At 41.9% G+C, this 25,598-nt stretch overlaps 1 protein-coding gene and 1 pseudogene across 2 annotated transcripts in view; one reads left to right on the top strand and one right to left on the bottom strand.

Moving 5' to 3' along the window:
• Positions 1-2,675: 2,675 nt before the first annotated feature.
• The window catches only part of LOC111862033 (F-box/LRR-repeat protein 7), a 138,250-nt gene continuing 115,327 nt past the window's right edge, over positions 2,676-25,598 (bottom strand). For both annotated transcript variants that reach the window (XM_023847090.2, XM_023847089.2), the window contains exons 3-4: positions 6,211-6,390; positions 2,676-5,362 (exon numbers count right to left, since the gene is read on the bottom strand). In XM_023847090.2, the coding sequence (XP_023702858.1) occupies positions 4,827-5,362; positions 6,211-6,390 (716 nt within the window). In that variant the 3' untranslated portion in view covers positions 2,676-4,826. The remainder of the gene's footprint in view (positions 5,363-6,210; positions 6,391-25,598) is intronic.
• On the top strand, positions 8,596-10,897 carry LOC117282124 (annotated as a pseudogene).

Genomic DNA, 25,598 nt, shown 5'->3' on the forward strand with positions numbered 1-25,598 from the left:
TTCATTCATTCATTCATGCACACAAATTGGGTCGTGTAGCAACTTACATACACATTGCTTCGTGTAGTTACTTACATACACATTGCGTAGTGGTGATATTTACACATTGCGTAGTGTAGATAGTATTGAACTACTCGACAAAGTTTCACGGAACTCCCTTTGAGAGTAAATTGTTTTCCTTCCTAAACGAACGTTTGCATGCATAAATTCGAGTGCAAGACTCTAAAACCTTCGGAACTACTAATAGGTTATTGCGCAACGCAAGATGAAAATAACAATCCTGTTCGTCCAGACAGCGTAAGATTTATGTGCCATTTGATGAATAATTTTAATTCTCATTTCATGTACATAAACTGAACTTAAAATTTACTTTTAAGGCTTGCAAATTGTTGGATCTTTAGTCAAGGCTCTGGACAGCTAGTCAGAATTAAAAAATATCTATTATTTTCATTGTGTGAAGTGAGTGCATAATGGGAATGCTGTCTTCGTTTATGTTCGTGCGAAATGCTGAATGTAATGTTGTATTTGGGTTGGACATCAAACCAAATGACTATAATGAGTAGACTGGGTCCGAGATATTCTCTTTGCCACCATGTCCAGAGCTACTCTGAGACCTACCCAGCCTTTTATCCTGTGAGTTTCAGGAGTTATTTTCCAGGATGCAAAGGAGTTGGGACATGAAGCTTACCATTCACGTTACTCTAACGCCGAGGTTAAGAATGCATAGAGCTATACCTCCTGTTCATTATACGTCTTCAAGGCGTCATGCTTAATTAGGTACAGGGACAACTTTATTCTTACCTCTTATAAACCTAAGTTGTTTCCTGCAGTCTGCTTTGTTATTCTCACAGATTTATTTTTGGATATGTGCTGCTTTTATGCATTGAAAATTAACGACGGTTGTGACATCATCAAGGTGCAGGCCCAAGCCAATTACTGACAATGACGACCATATGAAGAGTCATATTCTGTACAAGAGTGAAGAGTCACACTGCAGACATGGATTAACATTTTGTACAGAACTGTGATCAATCACTTAAGTGGTCTGGTACAAAATAAGTTGATGGCTTTATGTCATACTTTCACTCTGTAAAACGGCATTCACTTAATTTTTTGAACGTTAAATCATCCTTATCATAATTTATCCCTCATTTTAGAGAGGGCCAAAATTCATCCTGCTTGTTGCACTTCTAGTTGCAGCTTATAGGTATATTTTAGTGGGCGGATGGAGGATTTGTCAAAAGCTTGAAAAGGAATTTGAAAACAGCTGTAAAAATAGCCTATTTTTAAACAAAATGCTAAGTATATATAATGCCTGATGTTTACATTGATAATTAATTTTTGCAGCTACTTATATGTCTGTTAAGTTGTGTGTATCATTTGTCTGCAAAGAAATCTCTCAATATAGATGCTTGGCCTTGAAGTATTTCTCTAGTGGGAAGCCGGGCAGAGAATCTAGAGATATAAGCCTATTAAAATAAACACAACATGTGAAAGTTTTTATTATATTTTTATTATAACAAATGGCAAGCATGTGGTATTTTTTCTGTATAAAATTACACACTTATGTACAACAATATTAAAATATCAGGGTTCCAACTCAGTTACTAACATTATTCACAAATATTACTTACAATTGATCTTTACTTATGTGTCCAGTAATTTCAGGGCAGTCAAACTTTTCAAGTTCTGAAGTGCAATCAACATTGCCTTTCCTTCTTTCGTGTTGTTTTACGAACCACTATCACACATACCTCAGGACTCAAATTACTCTGAAACTATGACACTGCGGGTTTTACTGCAAAATGAAATGTAGTGGATCAGAGTGACATGAAGCAATTCATGGCTCTTATTTACTAATAAGAATCTTCTCCTGACTAATGATCATTAAGGAGAGTTTTCCCTAAAATTCCATAGCTTGGTTGTGACATTGGAACAGCTAGTCACTTGAGAGAATATTTTATAAATAAATTGTAAATTAGGTTGCTATTTTCTGACCTTTAGAAAACTGTACACACAAACAGTTAGCATGTACAAAGCGAGTATTGCTGTATGGTATTCTATATTTATTAGTGATGCCTGCGGACCTGACAAATTGTGTAATACAGAAATTACTGGCTATTTTTCAGTGCTTTAGAGAGGGCAGCGTTAAAAGCTACACTTCCATGGGGACAATGTATCATGCCACAGAAGTACCACTGAGAAGAAAATGGGAACGAAGAACAACAAGAACTACAGTTATAAATATTAGCATTGAGCTATATTTAAGGAAACTTTACTGCCATATTACGTAAATTTGATGAGTGCTTGAGCAGTTGATTTTATATGTCCAATGTTAAAAAAGGGCAATTTGGCTAAATAAGGGGGGCCAGACACATTAAGGGAGGAACATAGTCTGAGGGTGTTTGAGAACAGGGTGTTAGGAGAATATTTGGACCGAAGTGGGATGAAGTAACAGGAGGTTGGAGAAAACTTCATAATGAGGAGCTTCATAACTTGTACTCTTCTCGAAGTATAATTAGAATGATCAAGTCAAGGAGGATGGGGTGGGCAGGGCATGTAGCACGAATGGGGTAGGAAAGCCAGAAGGAAAGAGACCACTGGGAAGTCCAAGGCATAGGTGGGTGGACAGTATTAAAATGGATCTTAGAGAGATATAATGGGATGGTATGGATTTGACTGATCTGATTCAGGATAGGAACCAGTGGAGGACTCTTGTGAACACGGTAATGAACCTTCGGGTTCCGTAAGATGCTGGGAATTTCTCCAGTAGGTGCAGAACTGGCTTCTCCTCAAGAAGGGCTCAGCTCCATAAGTTAGCAAGTAAGTAAGGGGGTGCCAGACAGAATGCTCTGAGAAAGAAGAGCAGAACCTGGAAACAGGACTTCTGAAAAGATTTTAGGTTCTCTCGGCAGTGAGTATGAAGTGTACTGTCTTCAGGCGTGTACTGTCATGTAGGCTGGGCGAAGTTTGTCAACAATTCGAAGGAGCATGCTGCATCCATCTACAGGATCGCAGAATAAATTGAGAAAATACAATGATAGCAGCAAGCGAATATCTACGTGGTGTAAATTGAATCTAAATGATCCACTACAACCGGAAGTGGAAGTGGTTTTTCCATGAAACAGTGTGGGTGGTCTCTTCAGCCCAACCTAGAGTGAAGTGGATCACAATTTACCTTTCCTAAATGACTTCCAAGTGTTATATTTCGTCTCTGACCGCATGGGATGTAAAATAAACCACTTAGATCCTAAGCGAATTTCTTTGCATGAAATTACACGCTAAACAAAATAGTGAGCCACTTTACCATTTTTGCGATACCAAGAAATTCTTGGACTGATATGTGTCATACACGTTCCTCGATTGCACAGTTTATACGTACACATGTACGGGAGACTAATTCTTGTTAACTGTGAACATGCAATTAGGCCAACACCACAGATTAATGACGTGCTATGGAACTTCCTAACTACGTCTCATTCCAACTATCTGAGAATTAAAGCTCTCCACCTCTGTTGAAGTAGTGCTGAGATGCACTATATTGTCACCGTGGCCACGTAATTCATATCACATAACCGGCATATTACGAACATACTATCCCGCAGTGGAAAGGAGGCGCGGCATTGCCAAGTTCTGCTCCTCTGTACTGTTTAAGATGAAAATATCGGCATGATGTTTGGAGAACTCGGGTCATTGCTGTTGTTACACTGAAGTTTAGTGTGTCCCTAAGTGAACAGCAAAATCATCAAGGTTGACCAGTTCTACACCCACCATATTCTTTGCCGTCTCTTCAATATAAAAATGAGACTGATAACAGTAGTGAAACTGTATTGGGGTTGTTTTCTGTAAGCGGTGATACTGCAATCATATTTATGATTTTTTTTTACAGGCAGGACTTAACATAATTTGGTATATATGTGATCAGATATGTTTGTGATACTATAAATTTTTGTAAGTTTATCTTTAGTAGAGGACAGCTATTGGAAAGATATCCGGAAAATATGACAGGTTTTGTGAGACAGAATGAGCAAAATGGACTAATTGAGATTGTGCAAATTTTGCTGATGGCACTGCTAAGCAATAAGAAATTACGTTACAGAAGAGAGCAGAGTATTACAGCGCCACAGTGAACAATAGATTTACGTATTTCATATGGGTAATCTGAAAAACCAATGTACTGGACACAAAGGATCACACAGTGTAAGGGAAGACCCGGTCAATCCCTTTCTTGTCTGAAATTAATTCAGTTGTCTTCATGTTTAAACTTGGAAGACGGTGGATGTTCCAATTTACAGACAACTGAAGGTAAAGAAACTCAGAAGCATATTTCCTATGGGATGCCAGAAATAGTAGAGTGTATATTTATGTGGGGCGTGCCCTACCGCGTGACCAGTCATTCAAATTGACTTCTGCTGATTCTAACCTTGTACATCAAAACGTTTGGATTGTTCCGCCATGTGCCAACTAATGAAAAGGTAACTATATGGAGGGAAGAAAATTTCTTTCCTCTGGAATATTCATAATATGTAGTCCATTGAAAGCTGATTTTCAGCAGACTACATAGCGTTATACTGTGGGCGACAGAACTCTTCATAACCACTGCTGCGAGTACCACAAAGCCTACATTGTTGTAAGGAAGTATCAATAAGGGGTTATAATGAAACCTATGGAACAACACTGCCCTTATAGGCCTGTCTTAGAACTGACACGATTCTTTTTATTGAAACTCTTCAAACTGGTGAAAAAGAACGACAGATGATGCATTTACAGCTGCATCATGATTTGTGTATGGAGCAAAAGTTACACAACACTGATTGAAGTATCCTTTAGAAGAAACCTGGATTCGTATGTTCGATGATACATCGTTTACAGTATTTCTTAACAGCTCTGTAACCTTCGAGGGATATCTGACAATCTTGAATGTTAAGCTGCTGTAGTCCCCTGCAATAATATGCAATACACTGTACGCCTCTATCTGTCACAAGATCACAGCTCCTGAGGCTCAGTTTCTTGAGGTTCGGGCAGCTCTCGGCGAGCGCTCTCAGTCCTGCATCACTGACGTCACATTTACCAATGTCTAGAGCTCGGAGTCGAGTGCAGGACCGGGCCAAGACGGTAATGGCATCGTCGCTAACTGCTTCGCAGCCCCGAGCGTTAAGGTACCTCAGCTTGTAGCATCTCCTGGCGATCACTTTGAGACCAGCGTCTGACACTTGGTCGCACTTTGCCACTGATAGGTACCGCAGTGTCGCTCCTAGCTTGGCCAGTTCGTATAGGCCAAAGTCTGTTACTTGGGTGCAGTCGGATACACTCAGTTCGCGTAGCATTGAGCAGAAACTTGGTACGTATTTTATGCCAGCGTCTGCAACACAGAAACACGTCGCATGCTAGCAGATACGTCTACAAAATATAGCTGCATATATTTGAATGTTAATGCGAAAAGGATAGTTCTAGTGTAAGGTATCTGAGAGGCTGCAGAGGCAACATGGGAAAATTGTTGATCAGTTGCATGTCAGGAACTGGTGTCAGGGTATAAGAGAAGTACATAGAAAAAGAAGAAAGCAAGTCAAATGACGTAACAAAGGAACAACTCACAACGTAGAGTGTATAAATTGTAATAAATGACTACAAATTTAATAATATAACTAGTGGCAATGAAGTAAAACGTAAAGTTGACCCTGTGCTTAACTAATTAAGCACTACGCCATGAAGGCGTGTGGGGGAGTGGATGTATAGATCCACGTTTTCTTCACCTCGGGGCTAACTGGAGGTGAGTTGTCAGCTTCACGCTCCTACCGCTTTAACCCCGGGGAGAGAGGTAGCTCATGAAAATAATGTTTTATGGATAGAACAATTTCATCTAAAACCGAAAGCTTTCTCATGTATGGTTCGGTGATATGAATATAATTAACTGATATTTTATCAAATGTCTAGGAGAATAAACTAGAATGGATGAGGTAAAAAAACGGTAAAGCTATCCCTGTAACATGCCCTGGAGGCCCATAGGGATGTGAGATGTCGAGGCTCCCACATTTTCTAGACAATCGGCTCGCAGATGGCGGTGAGCTTACGCGCCGGCCGCCCTTTACACGCAGGAGGATTCCTGGTACTCATTTCTCTCAGGGGCTGAGGGGTATCGAAAAATATCACCTACATATTTTGTTCAGTCCCACGTGTCAGAATTGCCTGTCGACTGACTCCATGCCTCACCTGTAATTTGGACGCAGCGTCTCAAATAGAGATAGGCCAGCTGTGGGCAATTCCTTACGATGACCCGGAGTCCTCCGTCCTCCACGGCATGGCAGTCCGTCAGATCCAGGTACTGGAGTAGAAGCCTCCGGGGCGGTTCTGGGCCCGGTGTTACGCTGATGCAGGATATTCGTGTGCACCCTGGAATTACAGAAGCCTGCGTCGTGACAACAGGAAACACAGAAATAGATGTTTTCGGACATTGGGCCACGAAATGTCATCACATTCATCCAGAGTCCAAAGTAGGAGTTTTATTTCGGAGTTTCGAATGAAAATACAGATAGATTCTAATATCTTTTGTAGCTTCTGCAGATAAGTCGCCATCCAACAGGGTTATTATAGTTCTTAAGTTCTTGTAAGCACGCCAAAATATTTTTATGTTACCATAAACAGATAAATCAACAAATGTATATTTTTCTAATCTGTATCGTCATACAAAATTCGAAAGCATACCTCACAACTTTACACCATCATGTTGGTATTCCTGAAGACCGGAAGTGCGGAAGCCTGCAATGGCATGATATTAATGACGAATTTCAAGAATACAAATCATTTAGTGTCTGTAATATTTATGCAGGCCTATTTAATTCTATCGAAGAAGGTGACGGACGGAAAATTACATCTCCCAGTGTAAGAACTCCATTATTTCAGAATCATAATTACGTTTATGTGTATATTGTTATAGAACAGCTTCCGTGAAACAGAACATAAGGTTTCTTGGATGAAGGCTTCTGAACTGTTTATTCGTTGTTCTGCTAAAACCACAAATTAAATAAATACAGTCAGCAGTAAGATTGTTTGTCTGCATAATTCCTTCTACAACGCTTCATATCAGAAAATGATGGATGAAATTTGAAATTAGGTTCCACACTACAATTATCGCGAGTATAACAGTGCCATTATTATTTTGCATGAAACCGAAATTTAAATTACTGAATTTTGAAAGCATTACATAACGTATTAGGCCTACTAAGATGATCACGTTTATGTGAGAATGGTAATTAGCTAATGTAATACAAGAACAAATAATATCAATCTCTGTAGTGCCATCAATTTTTCAAAAGTTACTTGCTGTTAATATTTTCAAAAGTATAATCTCACAGTCACCTTTAGATTCTACTGCCATTTGATATTTCAGATGTCTAGAGACGGCGTTTCTTCTAGTAAAAGCTATCCCTGTAAGAGGCCATGGAGGCCTATAGGGTTGTAAGATGCTGAGGGTCCCACATTATCTAGACAATCGGCTCACAGGTGGCAGTAAGTTTGTCAGCGTTACCCGTCGGCCGCCCTTTACCCCCAATGAAGATTCCCGGTATTTATTTCTCTTAGAGGCTGAGTCGACCCCAGGGCCATAGTGCGGTTGGAAGAATTAGGTCAATTGAAAAAACACCTCATCGGGACTCGAACCCGCGACCTTCCGGCTTGTAGCATAGTGTCTCAACCAACTACGCTACTGCGTGCCCCAGGCGGTTCTTCTAGTACTGCCTTTAATTCGAGAACCAAAACTATATATGTGTGTGTGTGTATATATTGTCACGTGTTGGGTATGTCACGCGACAAATAGCTTTACGTGGTTCTCGGATTTAGCGAATCTTTATTGGACGCTCACAATTACACAACTTACAATTATTATCTCTACTCCAATGCGAAGTCTCAACTATCCTTGACCGTGGTTGGATCTCAACTCTCTCTGGCGGCGGCTATCCCAAGATTGTCTCGTTCTTGCTGTCTTCTGTCTATATCGTATGGCGGGACCAACGAACGACGGACCATAGAGCTGCTCGGGACGAGCACCCTTGAAGAAGGGGGCGGAGGATAGGAATGGAAGTAACGTTAGGTTGTTTGGGTCATTGCTTAGGAATACCTTAAGCAACAAATGCGTTTCCCCGGAGATGAAAGGACAGTAGAGGATTCGTTGCATGACAGCGGCCGAGATCAAAGGCTCCTAGATGGTGTATTATATTCCGGCCGAAACCAGGTTATAAAAGTTCAGCTTCGAAGGGACTAGACAGTTACTACTAGAAATAGGGCAAAATCTGCTGTAATAAGCCTGGATTGACAGAGGCCTTGTATATATTGTACATAGAAATAGGAATTAAGATTAAATTTGTAAATATATGTAAATAGTGACAATGGACTTACTAATACAGATTATGACTGACAAATGACAGACCCGACCTCTCGTCAGAGAGGGCGCCCCAAATGAACAGGACAGCAACTTTCATATAAAGAAAAAACATCTGGTCATGAGCCCCAATCGGGGCTCGACACCAAGACAGACAAACTTGACTGACCGTCAGTCGTAATGTGACTTTGACTTTGACTAGACAGTTTTTCAGTTCCCGTTCGAGTCAAGTTGAAGTTCCAAAAATAGGCATTTGCTAAAAAAGATGGAGGAAATAACAAGTACAATGAGATTGAGAGTTATAGCAGGTCATGAACTATCAAAGAAAAACATATTTGGAACCAGTGATCCTTATGTAAGGACAGACCTCAGTAAAATTAATGGCGATGTAACTGTTGATTCAGTTCTCAGAAAAAAGAAGAAAATTACCCTGAACCCCAAGTGGGATGAAGAGTTTATATTTTGTGTGAAACCAACAGAACATAAGCTTGTATTACAAGTTTTCGATAAAAACCGGCTTACTCGTGATGATTTCTTGTGAATGGTGGAGTTAAATCTTCTTAATCTGCCTAAGGAGCAAGAAGGAAGAACTATACCATCCAAGCAGTATATTCTCCGCCCTCGCAGTGCCAGATCTCGAGTGTAAGGTCACCTGGAGTTGTACCATGCTTTTATAGGAGAGCCAGCAGGAGGAGGAGAGATAATGAGGCCTGGTGAAGAGGTTCTGAGATCACGACAGGAGTCAGATCCTGACTGGGAGATTGTTGATGAACCCGTCATGCCAAATGTGGAGTCTGCTACATTTGCCACCTCTGCCACCATATTGCCCGTTCTACTCAGTGGGAAATGCCTTCCTTTAACAATGATGATGAAGTCCTTGTGCGTAGTCTAGAATCTGCAGTTACAGAATTTCATAAACGGTTCCACATTAGTGTAGATGACATTGAAGCTAATAGAAGAGAAAGTAACTCAGCAGTTCATCAGGCTGGTGATATTACAGAAAGTCCTGATCAGTCCCACCATGAAGCAGAAACTTTATCCACATCTGAGTCCCGAGCACCGACCTCACTGGATATGAACTCTGAAGGACTACCTCAGGGATGGATAATGCAAGTAGCACCCAGTGGTCGTGTTTTTTTCATTGATCACAACGAAAGGGCTATAACATGGGTAGATCCTCACATAGGACATACCAGCCCCATGCCAAACCAAAACCATCCGCCTAAACGACGGCCTGAAAATTAATAAGGGACTCTGCCAGAGGGATGGGAAGAACGGGTTCATAAGGATGGAAGAATATTTTTTATTGATCATAATACCAGGAAAACTCAGCGGAAGGATCCAAGATTGTCAAACCCACAGACTGGTGGTCCAGCAGTGCCATGCTCTCGTGACTACAAGAGGAAGTATGAATATTTGAAATCTAAATTAAAGAAACCAATCAATGTACCAAATAAGTTTGAGATCAAGGTAAGAAGACTGTATTCTGCAAGATTCATATAGAATCATCAGTAGTGTGAACCGAATGGAGCTCTTAAAAACCAAGTTATGGGTCGAGTTGGATGGTGAAGTGGGCTTGGACTATGGTGGATTGGCTCGCGAATGGCTCCTTCTGGTGTCCAAGGAGATGTTTAATCCGTACTATGGTTTATTTGAATATTCTGCTATGGATAACTACACCCTTAAGATTAATCCATTCTCCGGGTTGTACAATGAAGAACACCTCAATTATTTCAAGTTTATTGGTCGGATTGCTGAGATGGCTGTTTATCATCGTAAACTGCTGGATGCTTTTATCATCCGTCCATTTTACAAGATGATGTTGGGCAAGCCAATTGTTCTAAAAGATATGGAAAGTGTTGATTCAGAATATTACAACTCTTTACTTTGGATCAAGGAGAGTGATCCTTCAAAACTTGAACTTAGTTTCTGTTTGGATGAAGAGAGCTTTGGTTACTTTTCACAGTGGGAACTGAAACCAGATGGTGCAAACATTCCACTTACAAATGAGAATAAGGACGAATATATAAGCTTGATTATCCATTGGCGGTTTGTTTCACGAGTACAAGATCAGATGAATGCATTTCTTCAAGGTTTTTGTGGCCTTGTGCCCCTTAAGTACGTCAAGATATTTGATGAACATGAGCTTGAACTACTGATGTGTGGCATACAGAATATTGATGTCAACGACTGGAAGAAAAATATGATGTTTAAAGGCACCTATGATCCCTATCATATTACTGTGCAGTGGTTTTGGGCGGTTGTCATGTCATTTAATAATGAGATGCAAGCAAGACTCCTGCAGTTTGAAACAGGAACTTCTCGTGTTCTTATGAATGGGTTTACAGAACTATATGGCAACAATGGGCCTCAGCTTTTTACCTACAGAAATGGGGTCTGCCAGAAAATTATCCACGTGCCCATACGTGCATCAATAGGTTGCATTTGCCTCCTTACCAGCAACTACGTGATAAGCTCGTCGAAGCTATTGAAGGATCACAAGGATTTGCTGGAGTAGACTAACTGTCGTGTGCAGTCGTGTGACAATCAGAGTCCTTCATCAACTGTATTATATTGTACATTTACTTACTCATGAAGCTGAGCCCTTCTGGAGGAGACGCCAATTCTGCAGCTACTCAAGAATTTCCCAGCATTTTATGGAACCAGAATGTTCATTACCGTGTTCACAAGAGCTCTCCACTGGTCCCTATCCTGAGCCAGATCTATCCAATCCATACCATCCCATACTATCTCTCTAAGATTCATTCTAATATTGTCCACCCACCTACGCCTTGGTCTTCCCAGTGGTCTCCTTCCTTCTGGCTTTCCCACCAATGTCCTATATGCATTTCTCGTCTCCCCCATTCGTGCTACATGACCTTCCCCCCTCATCCTCCTTGACTTGATCATTCTAATTATACTTGGAGAAGAGTACAAGTTATGAAGTTCCTCATTATGCAGTTTTCTCCAACCTCCCGTCACTTCATCTCTCTTCGGTCCAAATATTCTCAACACCCTGTTCTCAAACACCCTCAGTCTATGTTCCTCCCTTAAGGTCAGAGACCAAGTTTCACACCCATACAGAACCACATGCAAAATTATAGTCTTGTATATTCTAATTTTTATGTTTTTGGACAACAGACGAGGAGATAAAAGGTTCTGGACTGAATTGTAGCAAGCATTACCCGAGTTCAATCCCTTTTAATTTCCTCCTGAATCAGGTTTCGATCTGTTATCGTTGTTCCCAAATATCTGAACTGTGCCACATTTTCAAAACATCTGTTTCCTATCTTTATATGATGATTTTTCCCTGCATTTTGGTGATGAGACAGTAAAATATACTTAGTTTTCTCTGTGTTTACTTCTAGACCAACCTCTTTCATTCATTTATTCATTACTGGAGGGGGTGGGTTTCCCCATGCACCGCGACCAGTTGTTGATCTATTGTACGTCCCTCTTTCATATTCTACCAGTCGCCATACCATTCCGGTACTGGTGCTCGCCATCAGCCCCGTTCAGCCAGCGAGTTCGGCCCCTCTACTGGCAGTGGTACCTGATACTTCCCCATCTACCGGAGGCATTGGAAACTACTTGGGCGGGAAACTTTTGCCTAATTTTGCTCAGAGGTCTCCTAGAGACATGAGGACTTTTACGTACCGTAAATCTACGATACGGGACCCACGGCTTAAAGTCCCTTCCGGAGGACTTGTTCCCTGAATTTTCCGCCCTTAAATATTTCACGACCTCCGCCGGGTTTGAACCCGCGTACCTTGAGTCATGAGGTGGTAACGTTACCCCTAGACTACGGAGGCCTCTGACCAACCTCTTTACTTGCGTCAATTAAAGTTTGTGCTTTTCTTTATGGTATCTACATTATCACCCAATAGATTTACATCATCGGCGTAGACCAACAGCTGATGTGTCCCGTTTAATTTCAGTCCCACCTGGTTTCCCTGGACCTTCCTAATTGCATATTGTAAGGCGAAGTTGAAAAGGAGTGTCGATAAAACATCTCCTTGTTTTAGACCATTCTGGATAGGAAATTTATCAGACAAATGTTTACCTACATGGACTTTACTGTACGTTTCTTTTAAACACATTTTAATCAACCTAACTAGTTTCATGGGTATTCCAAACTCTATTAGAATATTGTACAATACTTCCCTCCTAACTGAATCATAGGCTTTCTTGAAGTCTATGAATAGCTGATATACTGGCTCATCGTACTCCCATTTTTTCTCCAATATCTGACGAATGCAAAAGATCTGATCTGTAGTTGATCTGTTACGTCGAAACACTCACTGATGGTACCCAATAATTTCATCTATATATGGACTAAACTTTGAAAGAAGAATATTGGACAAAATTTTATATGAAGTTGATAGCAGTGATATCCCCGATAATTACTACAGTCAGTTTTATCACCCTTCTTGTGAACTGGTACAATAATAGACTCCTTCCACTGATCAGGCAATTTTTTCTTATGCCAAATAAAAGTATTTAGATTGTGGATCTTAGAACGTAATATTTCGCCTCCTGCTTGAATAAGTTCTGCCGGAATTTGATCACTACCTGGCGATTTATACCGTTTCAATTTTGCAATAGCACTTTCAACCTCAAAAGGGCTAGGATCAGGTATTAACGGCTCAGCTGTATGGATTTATGTCTGCCTAACATCACTGACCATATGTACATTCAATAACTGAGAGAAGTAGTTCCTCCACCTATTCAAAATGTTATGGGAATCTGCAAGCAGGTCACCATTCTCATCCTTCACTAAGTTACTGCTAGGCTGGTAACCCCTTTTAAAGTCATTTATTCCTCTATACAGGTCTCTAATATTCTTGTTCTTACTGTTCTTTGCAAGTTCATGAATTTTGTCTTTCAGATATTCCCTCTTTTTGTTCCTGAAATGCCTGCTGGTTTCACGTCTTATATTGTTCAGATTATCCCCATTTAACTCCCTTGGACCCTGTAACCATTGAAATTTGGCCGGCTTTCTTTGATCTAATAATTCTGAGCATCCTTCATCGAACCATGGCTTATGCTTCTTCGGTTCATAATAACCTAGACTCTCTTTGTCAGACATTTTATATATATTTTATTAATATCCACCTCAGTGTCCAAGTTTTCCGAAGCCGTAAACCTATTTGAGATTTCAACACGATACTGCTCTTTACCCTCTGGCTCATTTAATTTCTTGAGATTGAACCTCTCCATATGAACTCTGTGTGTTGTTTGTTTGCTCACTGCCAGTCTTTCCCTAACCGTTGCCACCACCAGGTAGTGGTCAGTATCACAATCTGCTGCCCTGAATGATCGGACATTAAGTATACTTGAGTGCCCTCTCCTATCTATCAAAATATGGTCTATTTGATTGTGTATCTTCCCATCAGGAAATGTCCAAGTAAATTTATGGATGTTACGACGTGGGAACATTGTACTTTTGACAGTAAGATTTTTTGATGTGGCAAAGTTTACTACTCTAACTCCATTATCATTACTAATTTTATGTAAACTCCCATTCCCAATTGTTGGTTTGAAAATGTCTTCCCTCCATACTTTAGCATTGAAATCTCCTAACAACATTTTCATAAGGTACTTCGGGAATTTATCAAATGTTCTAACACGCGCAAGATGAACACGTTAGGAAACTAAACTAAGGAAGTACCGTTAGGCTGTTCGGGGACGAACAACCTTTAGAAAGGAGCAATGTGACGCGTTATCTTACGTCCCTCACCGCGACAACCGCTACAATCGGAACGGACACTTCCAAGGAGACGAACAGGTGGAAACTGTGGAGCTCCCACAGCGACAAATCGTAGTAACGAATTGTCGTTGAGTAACAATGGGAAATACTGCACTTCCTAAGCAACAGATTGTTGAACCAGAATAATGCACTTCCGCGGTAACGAGTCAGTCTTCAGAAAGCCGCCGCCGAAAGTAGTCTAGTATTGGCCGAGATACAGTGGAAGCAGTAATTGTGATACTGCAAGTAATTGTAAAGCGTGTGAGTGTATAAGTGAGGCACAATAAAGATTCACTAAATCCGAGACGTACGTGAAGTTATTTGTTTCGTGACATACCCAACACCTGACAACATATAATATACACGTGTATATTTCATACTGGTCACCGTCTTATTAGATTCTTTTTTTTTTTCGTCATAAATTATGTTAATATAAGTTGCATAATTCTAAGAAATTGTTCGAGTACATAGATACTAGCTTATCATTGCGGAGACCCCAGTTCAAACCCGGGTAACTTCATTTCAGATTATTGGTAAACAAAGCAGCAACGGAATTTACAGTTTTCTTCGACATTTTTCGGTTTGTCGCTGCTAATCATCATTTCACCATTGCTCCATACCCATCCATAATCATCCTCTGAGGTACGCGTGAGCTCTAACCGAGGGGTACATTAACATATCTTCGGGCTTTATTTCTGGGCATAGATTTGGCTGGTTACGAAGTGAGGGAAATAAGTGAAGTCTTATATAAATACAAGAATCCTACACTGAGAAGTTCTAACCTTAGAAGTTCATGCTGAAGCCATGTTCATTTCTGTAGATAGGTTAAGGGAACTGATAAACGGAATGTGTAAAGACGTAAAGTATATTCCCTTTAGAACAATAAGCAGAAAGTCACTTTCATTGGAACAGAGAGTCGCCTTAAACTTACGTCAGACAAGCGGTTATACAAGTCTATTCTTTTTTTTTTTTTTTGCTTTTAATCTCAATTCGCTGCACTGGCTGTTGTGCACTGGCGCCACTCTGACGTTCTGAGTGGGGGAGTCGCCCACCAGTGACCTCTGGCCTTGTTCTGGAGACTCCAATTGCAATTATCTAGTGACCTAGAGAACGGGAAGAGAACGCCATGAAACGTCATGTTAAGACATTTCCTTGTGGTGGGTAGAAATGGAGTTCGTGATGGGATCTCTTGAGAATCACACGCACCCATGCTTCGTGCTCAGACCTCAGGCTGTATGAATATTAAAACAAATGCTTAGTAAACAGAGTTCAGCTCGAGAGAGTAATATCACTAAATGTAAACGTATGGTGATTTCAACGCTGGGATAGGAATTAGCGTTCCCGAAAATAATTAGTTTGTCTGCGCCACATTTGCGTACCTCGTTCATTACGTGTTTCATTTACATAGAATAGCAATATAAGTTTTGTTTGTCTTTTAGGTGTGGTATACTCAATGCCATCAAATTTTGCCAAAAGGCTTTTCAATTTAAAAGACATATTACGCGTGATTCAGGAACAGATGGTAAACAGTTGGCATTTAAAACCACTCTATCAGTGATAGAGGCTGTGTGCAGTGGAAGGTGACATCGTGAATGATGAATTGAGAGGTAATGGTAGTAACATATCCTGTGTTTGGCCTGTTGTCCTCTAGTTCAATTGAAACAACGAAGCAGGCAATGCGAAGAACTATTTACGGTGTGCAAGACTCAGGCTGGGTACCGATATGTATCGGGGTACGCGGTAGCGTAGTTGGTTGAGGCACTATGCCACAAGCCGGAAGGTCGCGGGTTCGAGTTCCGACGAGGTGAAATTTTTCCAATTGACCTAATTCTTCCAGCCGCACTATGGCCCTGGGGCCGACTCAGCCTCTAACAGAAATGAGTACCAAGGACCTTTTCTGGGGAGTAAAGGGCGGCCGGAGAGTAAGGCTGACAACCTCACCGTTACCTGTGAGCCGATTGTCTAGAAAATGTGGGAGCCTTGACGTCTCACAACCCTATGGTTCTCCACGGCCTGATACGAGGATAGCTTTACCTTTTTTACCGATATGTATTACCACGGAGGTAAACCTGTGGTTATGTAACCAGCTACTTGTTTCTTGAACTACACTTGCTCAACTGTACGGGTTATATAGCGCCAAAAGGTAAAATAATCGCGAGTGATAAACAAAAAGAGATCAGGTTAGATTACTGTCGTGAATTATATGAAAGTTGGTTAGAGGCTGTGCATACAGAGAACGAGAAAACCTAGGGAGCTGTCAGGCTGGCCAACTTTTGAATGTAAAATCGAAAGCTGATGTCCTGAATATGAAGCAGAAGCATTGAGTTATTTAGATCAATGCTAGCACGTACTGTCTTCCCTTCCACAGTCCCTGGTTCAATATGAGGTTAATATGACTAATCATTCAAGACTAAAATAGTTAAAAGACGGTCTGTACAATATAAGATTCTAGTCTGCGATCGAAACCTGCTAAATGTAAATAGGCTTCAATATTACAAATTTATTTTGACAAACTTGATTTGTTAATGTCCATATTTCATGAATGTGTCAGTAGACGTTACTAATAATTCCAGATTTACAGATGTAAAGATCTCACTCTCCTCCAAGTACAACAATGAACCACTTTATGTTTTGTAAGATCTGAGGTTTTCAAGGCGCCACATCCCAGAAGACTGCTTTCTTCCACTTCATATTTTATTCTCTCCCAGATAAACCTTAGCAGACCTAGTCGGAAGTGACCTTCTGAGGGAATAACTAATTTTCTGCGCTTGTTCTATCCTGCTGGAAGGAATGCCATTTATTGGCAGCGCTCATATAATATTACGCTTCCTTTGTGCGAATAGGGCGTAGGACTGGAATGTTGCTCAATGTAATTCTAACAATAGATTGATATTACTTTGTCTTGTGTTTCTACGCCACAATTTAGCGCAATCCCAGACGCTTACGTAGCGTTAATATGGAGTTCTGAAAGAAATATGGCGAAGCCCGAACTAGCAAGTTTCCGTATCTGTTCCAAACATAACCTTAAAAGGAGTCATCTCGCTGAACTTACACTTGTCGACACAGTAAAATTGCTTAGCGCAATGAAAGTAGTCATACTGGATGCGTTTTTAAAAGCAAAACAAGTCGAAAACCACATAACCTATTAGTTTCGCCACGTCCGCTCATTGAAATTACCCGAGCGAATTACTACCAGAGGACACGGCATTATGTCCAAGGAGACAAGCTTTATATCCACGGCTATGAGAACCTCAGATTTGACGTACATAAAATTAGGTAGGAAAGGTTCAAATTATGTATTCTTGAGGCGTGTTGGTATTGGTTTCGTTTGGAAATAAACATCTCTGAGACAGAACTAAACCTGTGTTCCACAGCGCCGCCACTGAGGAATTTCTGGGCAACACTGCTGCTGCAGATGGATGACAAGTGCTTGCTGCTTGGTTGTGTGCTTGTTCGACTTACAACAAAAAGTAAAGCTATCCCTGTAACAGGTCGTGGAGATCCATAGGTTTGTGAGACGTCGAGGCTCCGACATTTTCTAGCCAGTCGGTTCACAGATGGCGGTGATGGTGTCGGCCTTATGCGTCGGCTGCCCTTTAGCTGTAGGAAGATTCCTGGTATTCGTTTCTGTTAGCCGCTGAGTCAACCCCAGGAGCATAGTGCGACTGGAATGATCAGGTCAATTGAAAAATGCAATGACTTCATCTGGAATCGAACCCACGACCTTCTGGTTTGGAGCATAGTGCCTAAACCAACTACACTACCGCGTGGCCGCTCGACTTGATATTCTAGTCTGAAAATAGAGGCAAATTTTCTTCCAAAACGTCCTTAAAATTTACCACTCTGTACGGTATCACATCACAGACGATTATGCTCTTCAACGCTGGTTGGTCCCCAGTTGACGACGGCTATATAATATATCAGATACTGCAAAGGCGGTGAGGATTCACACCGGGGGGAGCGACAAACAGTCCGGAGATTATACCACCTTCATTTTCAGATAGTAAACTCAGACATTACGTTCCTCCGGGACGTTAGTATTGTCTGCCGTACCGCACGGCATCATAACGCAGAGGACTACAATGAGACATCAGCGACATGTTCTCGCGTCTGTGGTCGTTACGACAAACTAACACAAAAATTCATAGCTACAATGCTCTTAGATATTAAGCGTCCTTCTTCACCATCCTTAGTCACATTCGGTTTACTGATGTTAAAGATCTTCATCGAGTTGGGCGAAGCGCTCGTATGTTAATATCCCTTGTTCAATTTTTTTATTGCTAGTGGGATGGGACTAAGTCCCTTGTACTGCGGCCCCTTCTGGCCTATTGTACCAGCCCCAGATGATAGGTGAGGGTGATTGTGGAGCAATTTGTGGCATGAAGATTGGCAGGGGAAACCGAAGTACTCGGAGAAAACCTGCCCCAGCGACAATTTGTCCACCACAAATCCCACTTGACTAGATTCGGGATCGAACCCGGGCCGCCGCGGTGGGAAGCCAGTGACTAACTGCTTGAACAATGGCGCGGCCAAGCCCTTGTTCAATTGCTCATCATTATTTTCAGTCTGTAATCCTTAATTACCTGAGTTTTACCAACCATAATGATGATACAGGTTTGTAGAAACAAAAATAAAAAAAAATTCTATGGCCTATAGTCCGCAAGCGAACTATACCGACCGCGCAACCTCCGCTTGTCGCCTCTATGGTCTAGTGATCAGAGCTCCTGGCTAGAGATCCCGAGGTCCCGGGTTCGATTCCCGGCGCTACCAAATTTTCTGAGACTTAGTGGGTCGGGAAAGGGGTCCATTCAGCATATTGAGGATAATTGAGGAGCTCTGTCAAGGAAGTAGCGACTCCGGTCTAGAAAACCGAAATTAACGGCCGTGGGGATCCGTTTGTAATATGTATTATTATTATTTCTATTTAAGTGATGATGTAGAATTAATACAGTTATGCATCACAGCCTGTGATCTTAACTAATTAATCACTACGCACTGAAGACGTATGGAGGAGTGGATGTATAGATCCACGTATTATTGACCTCGGCATTAGTTGGAGGCTAGTGGTCAGCTTCACGCCTCTGTTGCTTTAGCCCCAGGCGAAAGGGTCCCAGATACCCATTGGATAGGGGGCTTGAGTGGCCCCAGAGCCGGTCTGGACGAGATAGAGAAGTGGAAATTCTTGATCCTACCGTGACTCGAATTCCGACCCCTCGGTCGTCCAGCCCGTAGCAAGTCGCTATACCGACTGAGCTCTCCCTGCTCTTCAGTTATTCATAACAGCCCTTAATACAAAAGATTACATAGAAAGCTCCAGATATTTATTTCCTTCATATTCCATAGATTAAGTGGTAGAAGACACTTTCAGTGCACCGACAATAATTTCAGGACCGATAGATGCAAGAAAAATGTACTCCGTATTACAGTTTCAAATAATAATGACTCACGTTAGCCTGAATTAGAATTGAACATCGCGTACTTGAAATTTTGGTTTGTCAATACTGTAAGTGGCTGAGAGCTGAAAATGTTCGCAAAAACTCGGTATTTGTTCTTACTGCTGTCCGCTACCGAATGTAATTCCTATAAACAGGACTAGTGATGGGCGTTATCGAGGACTCACTCAATATAAGTGTGTCGAAACGTTCGACATTTAAAAGAAAGGCTACTGTAATATGAAAATGTTGAATCGTAAGATCTTACATAATTGTAACCCAATCATTCGGCGGCTGATGACGGTAATCATATAAATAGAAGCATTTTGCATTTACCATGATCATATTTCGATATTTACACTGATAATTTGTAATAAATATTGAGTTTCCTCAAGCTGTTTTCAGAATAATCGAATACATTTTATTAAAAATTAGTGCGTCATTAGCGCGAAAATAAAGTGTAAGAAAAGTGCCAATAAATAAATGAATTTTTCCGTTTGGAAGGGAGGCACCTGATAAAATCCCTTCAAGTCACGTCAAAGGCAGTGTTCGTCCCTCCTCCCTCCCTCCCCATTGATTGGTACGGAATGAATTAACTACCAGCTATAGCGGAAGAATCCGTTGAGTCTTACTGATATCCGATGAAATATAACCAATGCAGTCACTGGCGTCACTGGTTTTTGTACTGCAAAATGCTAACCGAACAAATCCATTCGACTGCTTCTTTTTAACTAATCGAATTTTTCGATATGTTTTATTCGATTTCTGCCATCACTGGTTACTGGAAGGTAGAGGGCACCACTGCTTGCATCGTCTGAACTCGGGCTGGCTATTAGGAAATCTGGGGAAATGTTTATCAATGACGGTGACAGCAGACTAGCCATGTGATCGGTTGTCATAGGCCAAATCCTCGAACGTTGAATCAGTTTGCGTATGCTTTCGTGTTCTAGCACGTAGTTTTTACATGAATGATGTGTGATAAGACAGTAGAAGGTCATTTGCATTTGAAATGGGACTACATGTGAGTATGTATACTATGTTAATACCACCTTATAATTATTATGTTAATAATACGTTATTTTAAGCTATCGCAGTGGGAGTGTCCAATGAAGTAATTTCGGCAATATAAATGTGGAATTAGTGTTAGACATATCAGAGATTGTCTCTGCCTCTATCATCAAGGGTTGATGTGACGAAGTGTACTGTATTCATACAGAAAAATCTCTTGTCCGTCCCAGCCCGGAATACATGTGGAACTGCAAGAGTAGAGAGAATCAGCCTGCTCATCCTTTTGATAAGGGCAACATGAAAGTGAAGAGGTTAGAATGGTTAGAAGTAGTGGTGTATACAGGGGCCGATAAATATTTATATTCTGAATTGTTGTTGAATTAGCTTGAAAGAAATCGAATAAATTATTGGCTTCCACAACAGAGAGGGTTAATTTTGATTAATTTATATCGGGAGGGAATTAGTGGGAGAGAGAGGTAGATAGTATAGTAGAATAAAAAGTGAAAGTCATGGGAAAAAGTAAGAGATTTTTATTATTGGGAGGAAAAAAGAACATCGTTTTGTGAGACTTTTTTTTAATTCGCTTATTGGGGTGGGGGGTGAAGTCCAAGTGGGTCCACTCGGCACGGCAGCCACTGATTGGCCCCGGGTGATTATGATGATGGAGAATTTGGTGGAATGAAGAATGACAGCGGAAACCGAAGTACTCGGAGAAAACCTGCCCCAGTGCCACTTTGTCCACCACAAATCCCACTTGACAAGACCCGGGATCCAACCCGGGCCGCCGCGGTGGGAGGCCAGCGACTAACCGCTTGAGCTATGGAGCGGCCTTTTGTGAGACGGTTACTCATCCGTCTGATAAAGAGTACAGTGTCTTGTCGGGTCGGGTAAATTGCTGTTGGCCCTCGCAGCACAGATATTCTTGTTTCCAAGTTCCGCGGGACTCCTCCTATTTTACTGCCTCACAACTCTGGGAGTCCTGCAACTTCTGTGGCCAGATACTCGATGTTCAGTCCCAGTGCCAACTGCGCGCGGAGCAGTCTGTGATCTCAGTTCATGCTGCCTGTCACTCTCCCTGACCGAGACAGTCTCTGCAAAGTCGGACACAAGCACCACATTGACACGCCTGATCTCTCGAGAAGGCTACAGATTGTAATGTGACAGTCAAACGTTTCGTAGGCAATGCTTTTGTGTACACTGATCTCAGCCGGATACAAACTGACGAATCAAGGTAAGCGTACAGACACTAGATAAGTCTACTAGTTGTCCAACAGTAGAATCAATGGGACTGGAGCAAACAAAGTTGGTACGTAAATCTGTCTATCATTCTTGGAATTTAAACGAATAATTAAATGAAGCATGCAGACACTACTGGGAGTTGGGATAGCGCAGTCGCGATAGCGACTGGCTACGGACTGGGCGACCGAGGGGTCGGAGTTCGAGGCCGAGCAAGATTTTTTTCTTTTTAATGTCGTCCAGACCGGTTCGGGGTCCCACCCAGCCTCCTATCGAATGGGTACCAGAGGCTCTTTCCCCGTGGGTAATAAGGCCAGAGCGTGAAGCTTACTACTCATCCCCAACTAGTGCCGAGGTCAAGAAAATGTGGAACTATACATCTACTCCCCCACGTCTTCATGGCATAGTGTTTAATTAGTTAAGCAAAAGGACGACTTTACTTTAGCTTTATGCAGACACTATTAAACTGTCTCTCCTTGACTACTGTCTTCCATTTAATAAGAAGATTCCGTTTAGGACCGCTGATTTAACTGGAAATTATTGTCACCCGGTTTGTGTCTTCATGAAGCATGAAAGATTCCAAAGTTTCGAAGAACCTTACTTACTCAATCCTCAGTACAGAAGAATGGACTCCTCTGCCATGAAGATGAAGGCAGCATGTTCCTCTGAAACATTGGCTAACTTTTTCCCAACTACACGGCGTCAGGCCCCACGTGACAGTAATATTCGTATTCATCGTCATGACAGCCTCAAATGTCAACTGATTTAACTGTTACAGCCTGTTCCTCCAAACTGGATCTAATGGGGCATACGACATCGGCAAGGTCATAATCGCCATACCGTTCACCTTCTGTGTTACTAAGCAAGCATGTTTGGACCAAAGAAAGATGAAGGAAGAGATAATTGGAGGAAATTATTCAATGATACTTTTTGTATTCACGTATGACCTGTTTATCGACTCTCAGTGGCCCGGACCGTACGCATTCGAATGTTAGGATGATTACTAAGTAACTAACTGGAGAGGAAGAGGAATGTAGCTACTCTCCTGGCATTCGCCTCGAATCTGAGGAAAACCACACCGGTCTCCAGGCCTAGGTCTGAACCTGGGGCCTATGGACCGAAACTTTCCACACTTAATGAAAAGCCTTATAATTTCTTCTTCGGTTTTTACGTGCCGTTCCAGTTCAGAATTAAAGTTTTGTAGATTAAATCAGCCCCGATTCCAGTGGCTCACTGGCACAGCTAACTGTAGAAAGGATGGGCGGTAACTTAATTGAACTAGATTTTGGGCCTAAACTGGATTGAACTGGTTCAGGATATGATCCAGTTTTGATGTTTCATCATAGTAGTTTTAAATCCTCGTGCTAAGTAAAAGCAGACACCATTAACTAGGTACAAGTAGTGTTTGAGGTTCTTACAGTGGCAGTTATGAAGAGTTCTCTTTTCTGGAATGTAACACCGTGCAGTCCGTTGAAGAGTAAAGTTGCCGTAGTACTCAACTAATTAACCACTACGCCATGAAGGCTTATGGGGGAGTGGATGTCTAGGTCCATATTTTCTTGACCTCGGCACTAGCAGGAGGTGGGTGGTCACCTTCACAACCCAGCAGCTTTACACCCGAGGAAGTAGCCCCCGGTACCCATTGTATTGGAGGTTGGGTGGACCCCAGAGCTGGTCTGGACGAAGAGGAGAAGAAAAAATTCTTGACCCTACCGGGACTCGAACCCCGACCCCTTCCTCGCCCAGCCCGTAGCCAGTCGCTATACCGACTAAGCTACTGAAAGGGACTCTTCATAATATCCTGGAGGACCTCTGTCCACGAATTAGTATCGGATACATTTTATTTATAACCCGTGGCCGGATTCACAAGTGAATAATAGATCTGTGTTCGTGGTACTGTGGGATGTACACAAACCACGTACTTTTTATCTAGAGGCCGCCCATTTCATAACCAGCAGTCAATGCGACATTCGTGTTTTCCTCGTGTCCTCTATTATTCATATTCTTGCCACAATTTACTAATGTCGTCGAAGATAAATATCTGTAATAATTCATAACAAAGCTCTTAAACAACTTGAAAATTGAGATAAGAATCATGCTAACCAGTGTCACGTGATCTAAGTTGCGGGCTCAGTGTACAGGTCTCCTGCTGCCCTTGAGAATTCCAGAATTGAAATCTCGGCCCGGACACCAGCCATTATGCCTAAGGCTCTCAAGATTTTTCTCAGACCCTTCAGTTCGGGATAATATCTCTAAGTACTCGTAGTTCATGATTGCTTGCTTGCACAGGTTAGCCAATTCATTAAACACAAGAATGCGTCTTGAATGAAAGAAATGACAGCGCAATTAAAGAAGGGAATCTAAGGGAATCTGAGGCTACAAAGTATTCAAAATTATTGTAAAATGTTCAAGATGGATGTTAGAATTGATGAAAAAACTCTTGGCCTCTAGTCCGCAAGCGAAGTATCCTGACCGAGCGATCGCCGCTTGTCGGCGAAGTTAATGCCAACTTTTGGGAATAGAGGTGTCACGTGGTCAGCGCAACGGATTACCACGGCCGTTAATCTCGGTTTTCTAGACCAGAGCCGCTATTTCCTTGAAATAGGTCCTCAGTTGTCCTCACGAGGCTGAGTGGACCCCGTTCCAGACCAACTACTTCTCAGAAAATATGTTAGCACCGGGAATCGAACCCGGGACCTCTGGATCTGTAGCCAGGAATTCTGACCACTGGACCACAGAGACGGTGTGCGAAATAAAATTTCTTGATGCTCTTTACGACCATTGTCAGGACACTGTGACAGAACACCTCTCACAGGTTCAAAGAATTCACTGCGTTCCGACGATGGTAGGAGAAAACCCGGATGAGAAGTCCACTAAATTAATCAGAAGAGAGTCACCACTGATCATTCTTCTTCATTTTCGCTTGGGGGGGGGGTGGAGGCCAACTGGGTCCAGTCGGCACGGCGGCCACTGATTGGCTTATTGTAGCCTACCCCGGGTGATTATCATGATGGAGAATTTGGTGGAATGAAGATTGGCAGGGGAAACCGAAGCACTCGGAGAAAACCCGACCCAGCGCCACTTTGTCCACCACAAATCCCACTTGATCAGACCCGGGATCGAACCCAGGCCGCTGCGGTGGGAAGCCAGCGACTAACTGCTTGAGCTATGGCGCGGCCTCATTCTTCTTCATACTGATGATCGACTTTTTATAAAAGCTGTACACAACTCAGGGCACAAGAATAGCTGGCCTGCCGAAGAGTCGTGAAGAGAGATTGCCTCGTGGTTTGTGCCAATAGGCTGTAGTGCTTCAGAGATGTCCAGTCGTGCTATCTCATTTTCGAAAGAGTTTAAATTTATGCCACCACTTTATAAGGCCCATAATCATCCCGCTGTGCATTGCCCAGTCCTTGAGGAAGGGGCCCAATTGTGTTTTGGCTGAGGCATAGGAGGTTTCTCCGTTCTTCTAAGCACATCTGTGTCTTCCTCCTTCCGAGAGTGAACAATCTCCGTGCACCTGCATGTAGGAAAATAATGTATGGAGCCGCTACTTTCGGCGTCGTAAATTATTAAAGCAAGGCAATATACGAGTAAGAAGTACCTTGATGATTAATACAGCAACTTAAATGCACCATCGAGAAACCCAAAACAAAACAATGGTTAATTTGACGTCACCACACATAAATGTATGTTGTATTTCTTTATAATTTTCCTTACTATGTTGAGTAAAACTCCTACAATTTCCGTATGCTATAAGATGTTCACCTCGAGAGCTTAACATGACTCATTGGTAGTGAGA

The sequence above is a fragment of the Cryptotermes secundus genome, unplaced genomic scaffold, assembly GCF_002891405.2.
Source record: "Cryptotermes secundus unplaced genomic scaffold, Csec_1.0 scaffold181, whole genome shotgun sequence".
In the NCBI taxonomy this organism is placed as follows: Eukaryota; Metazoa; Arthropoda; class Insecta; order Blattodea; family Kalotermitidae; genus Cryptotermes; species Cryptotermes secundus.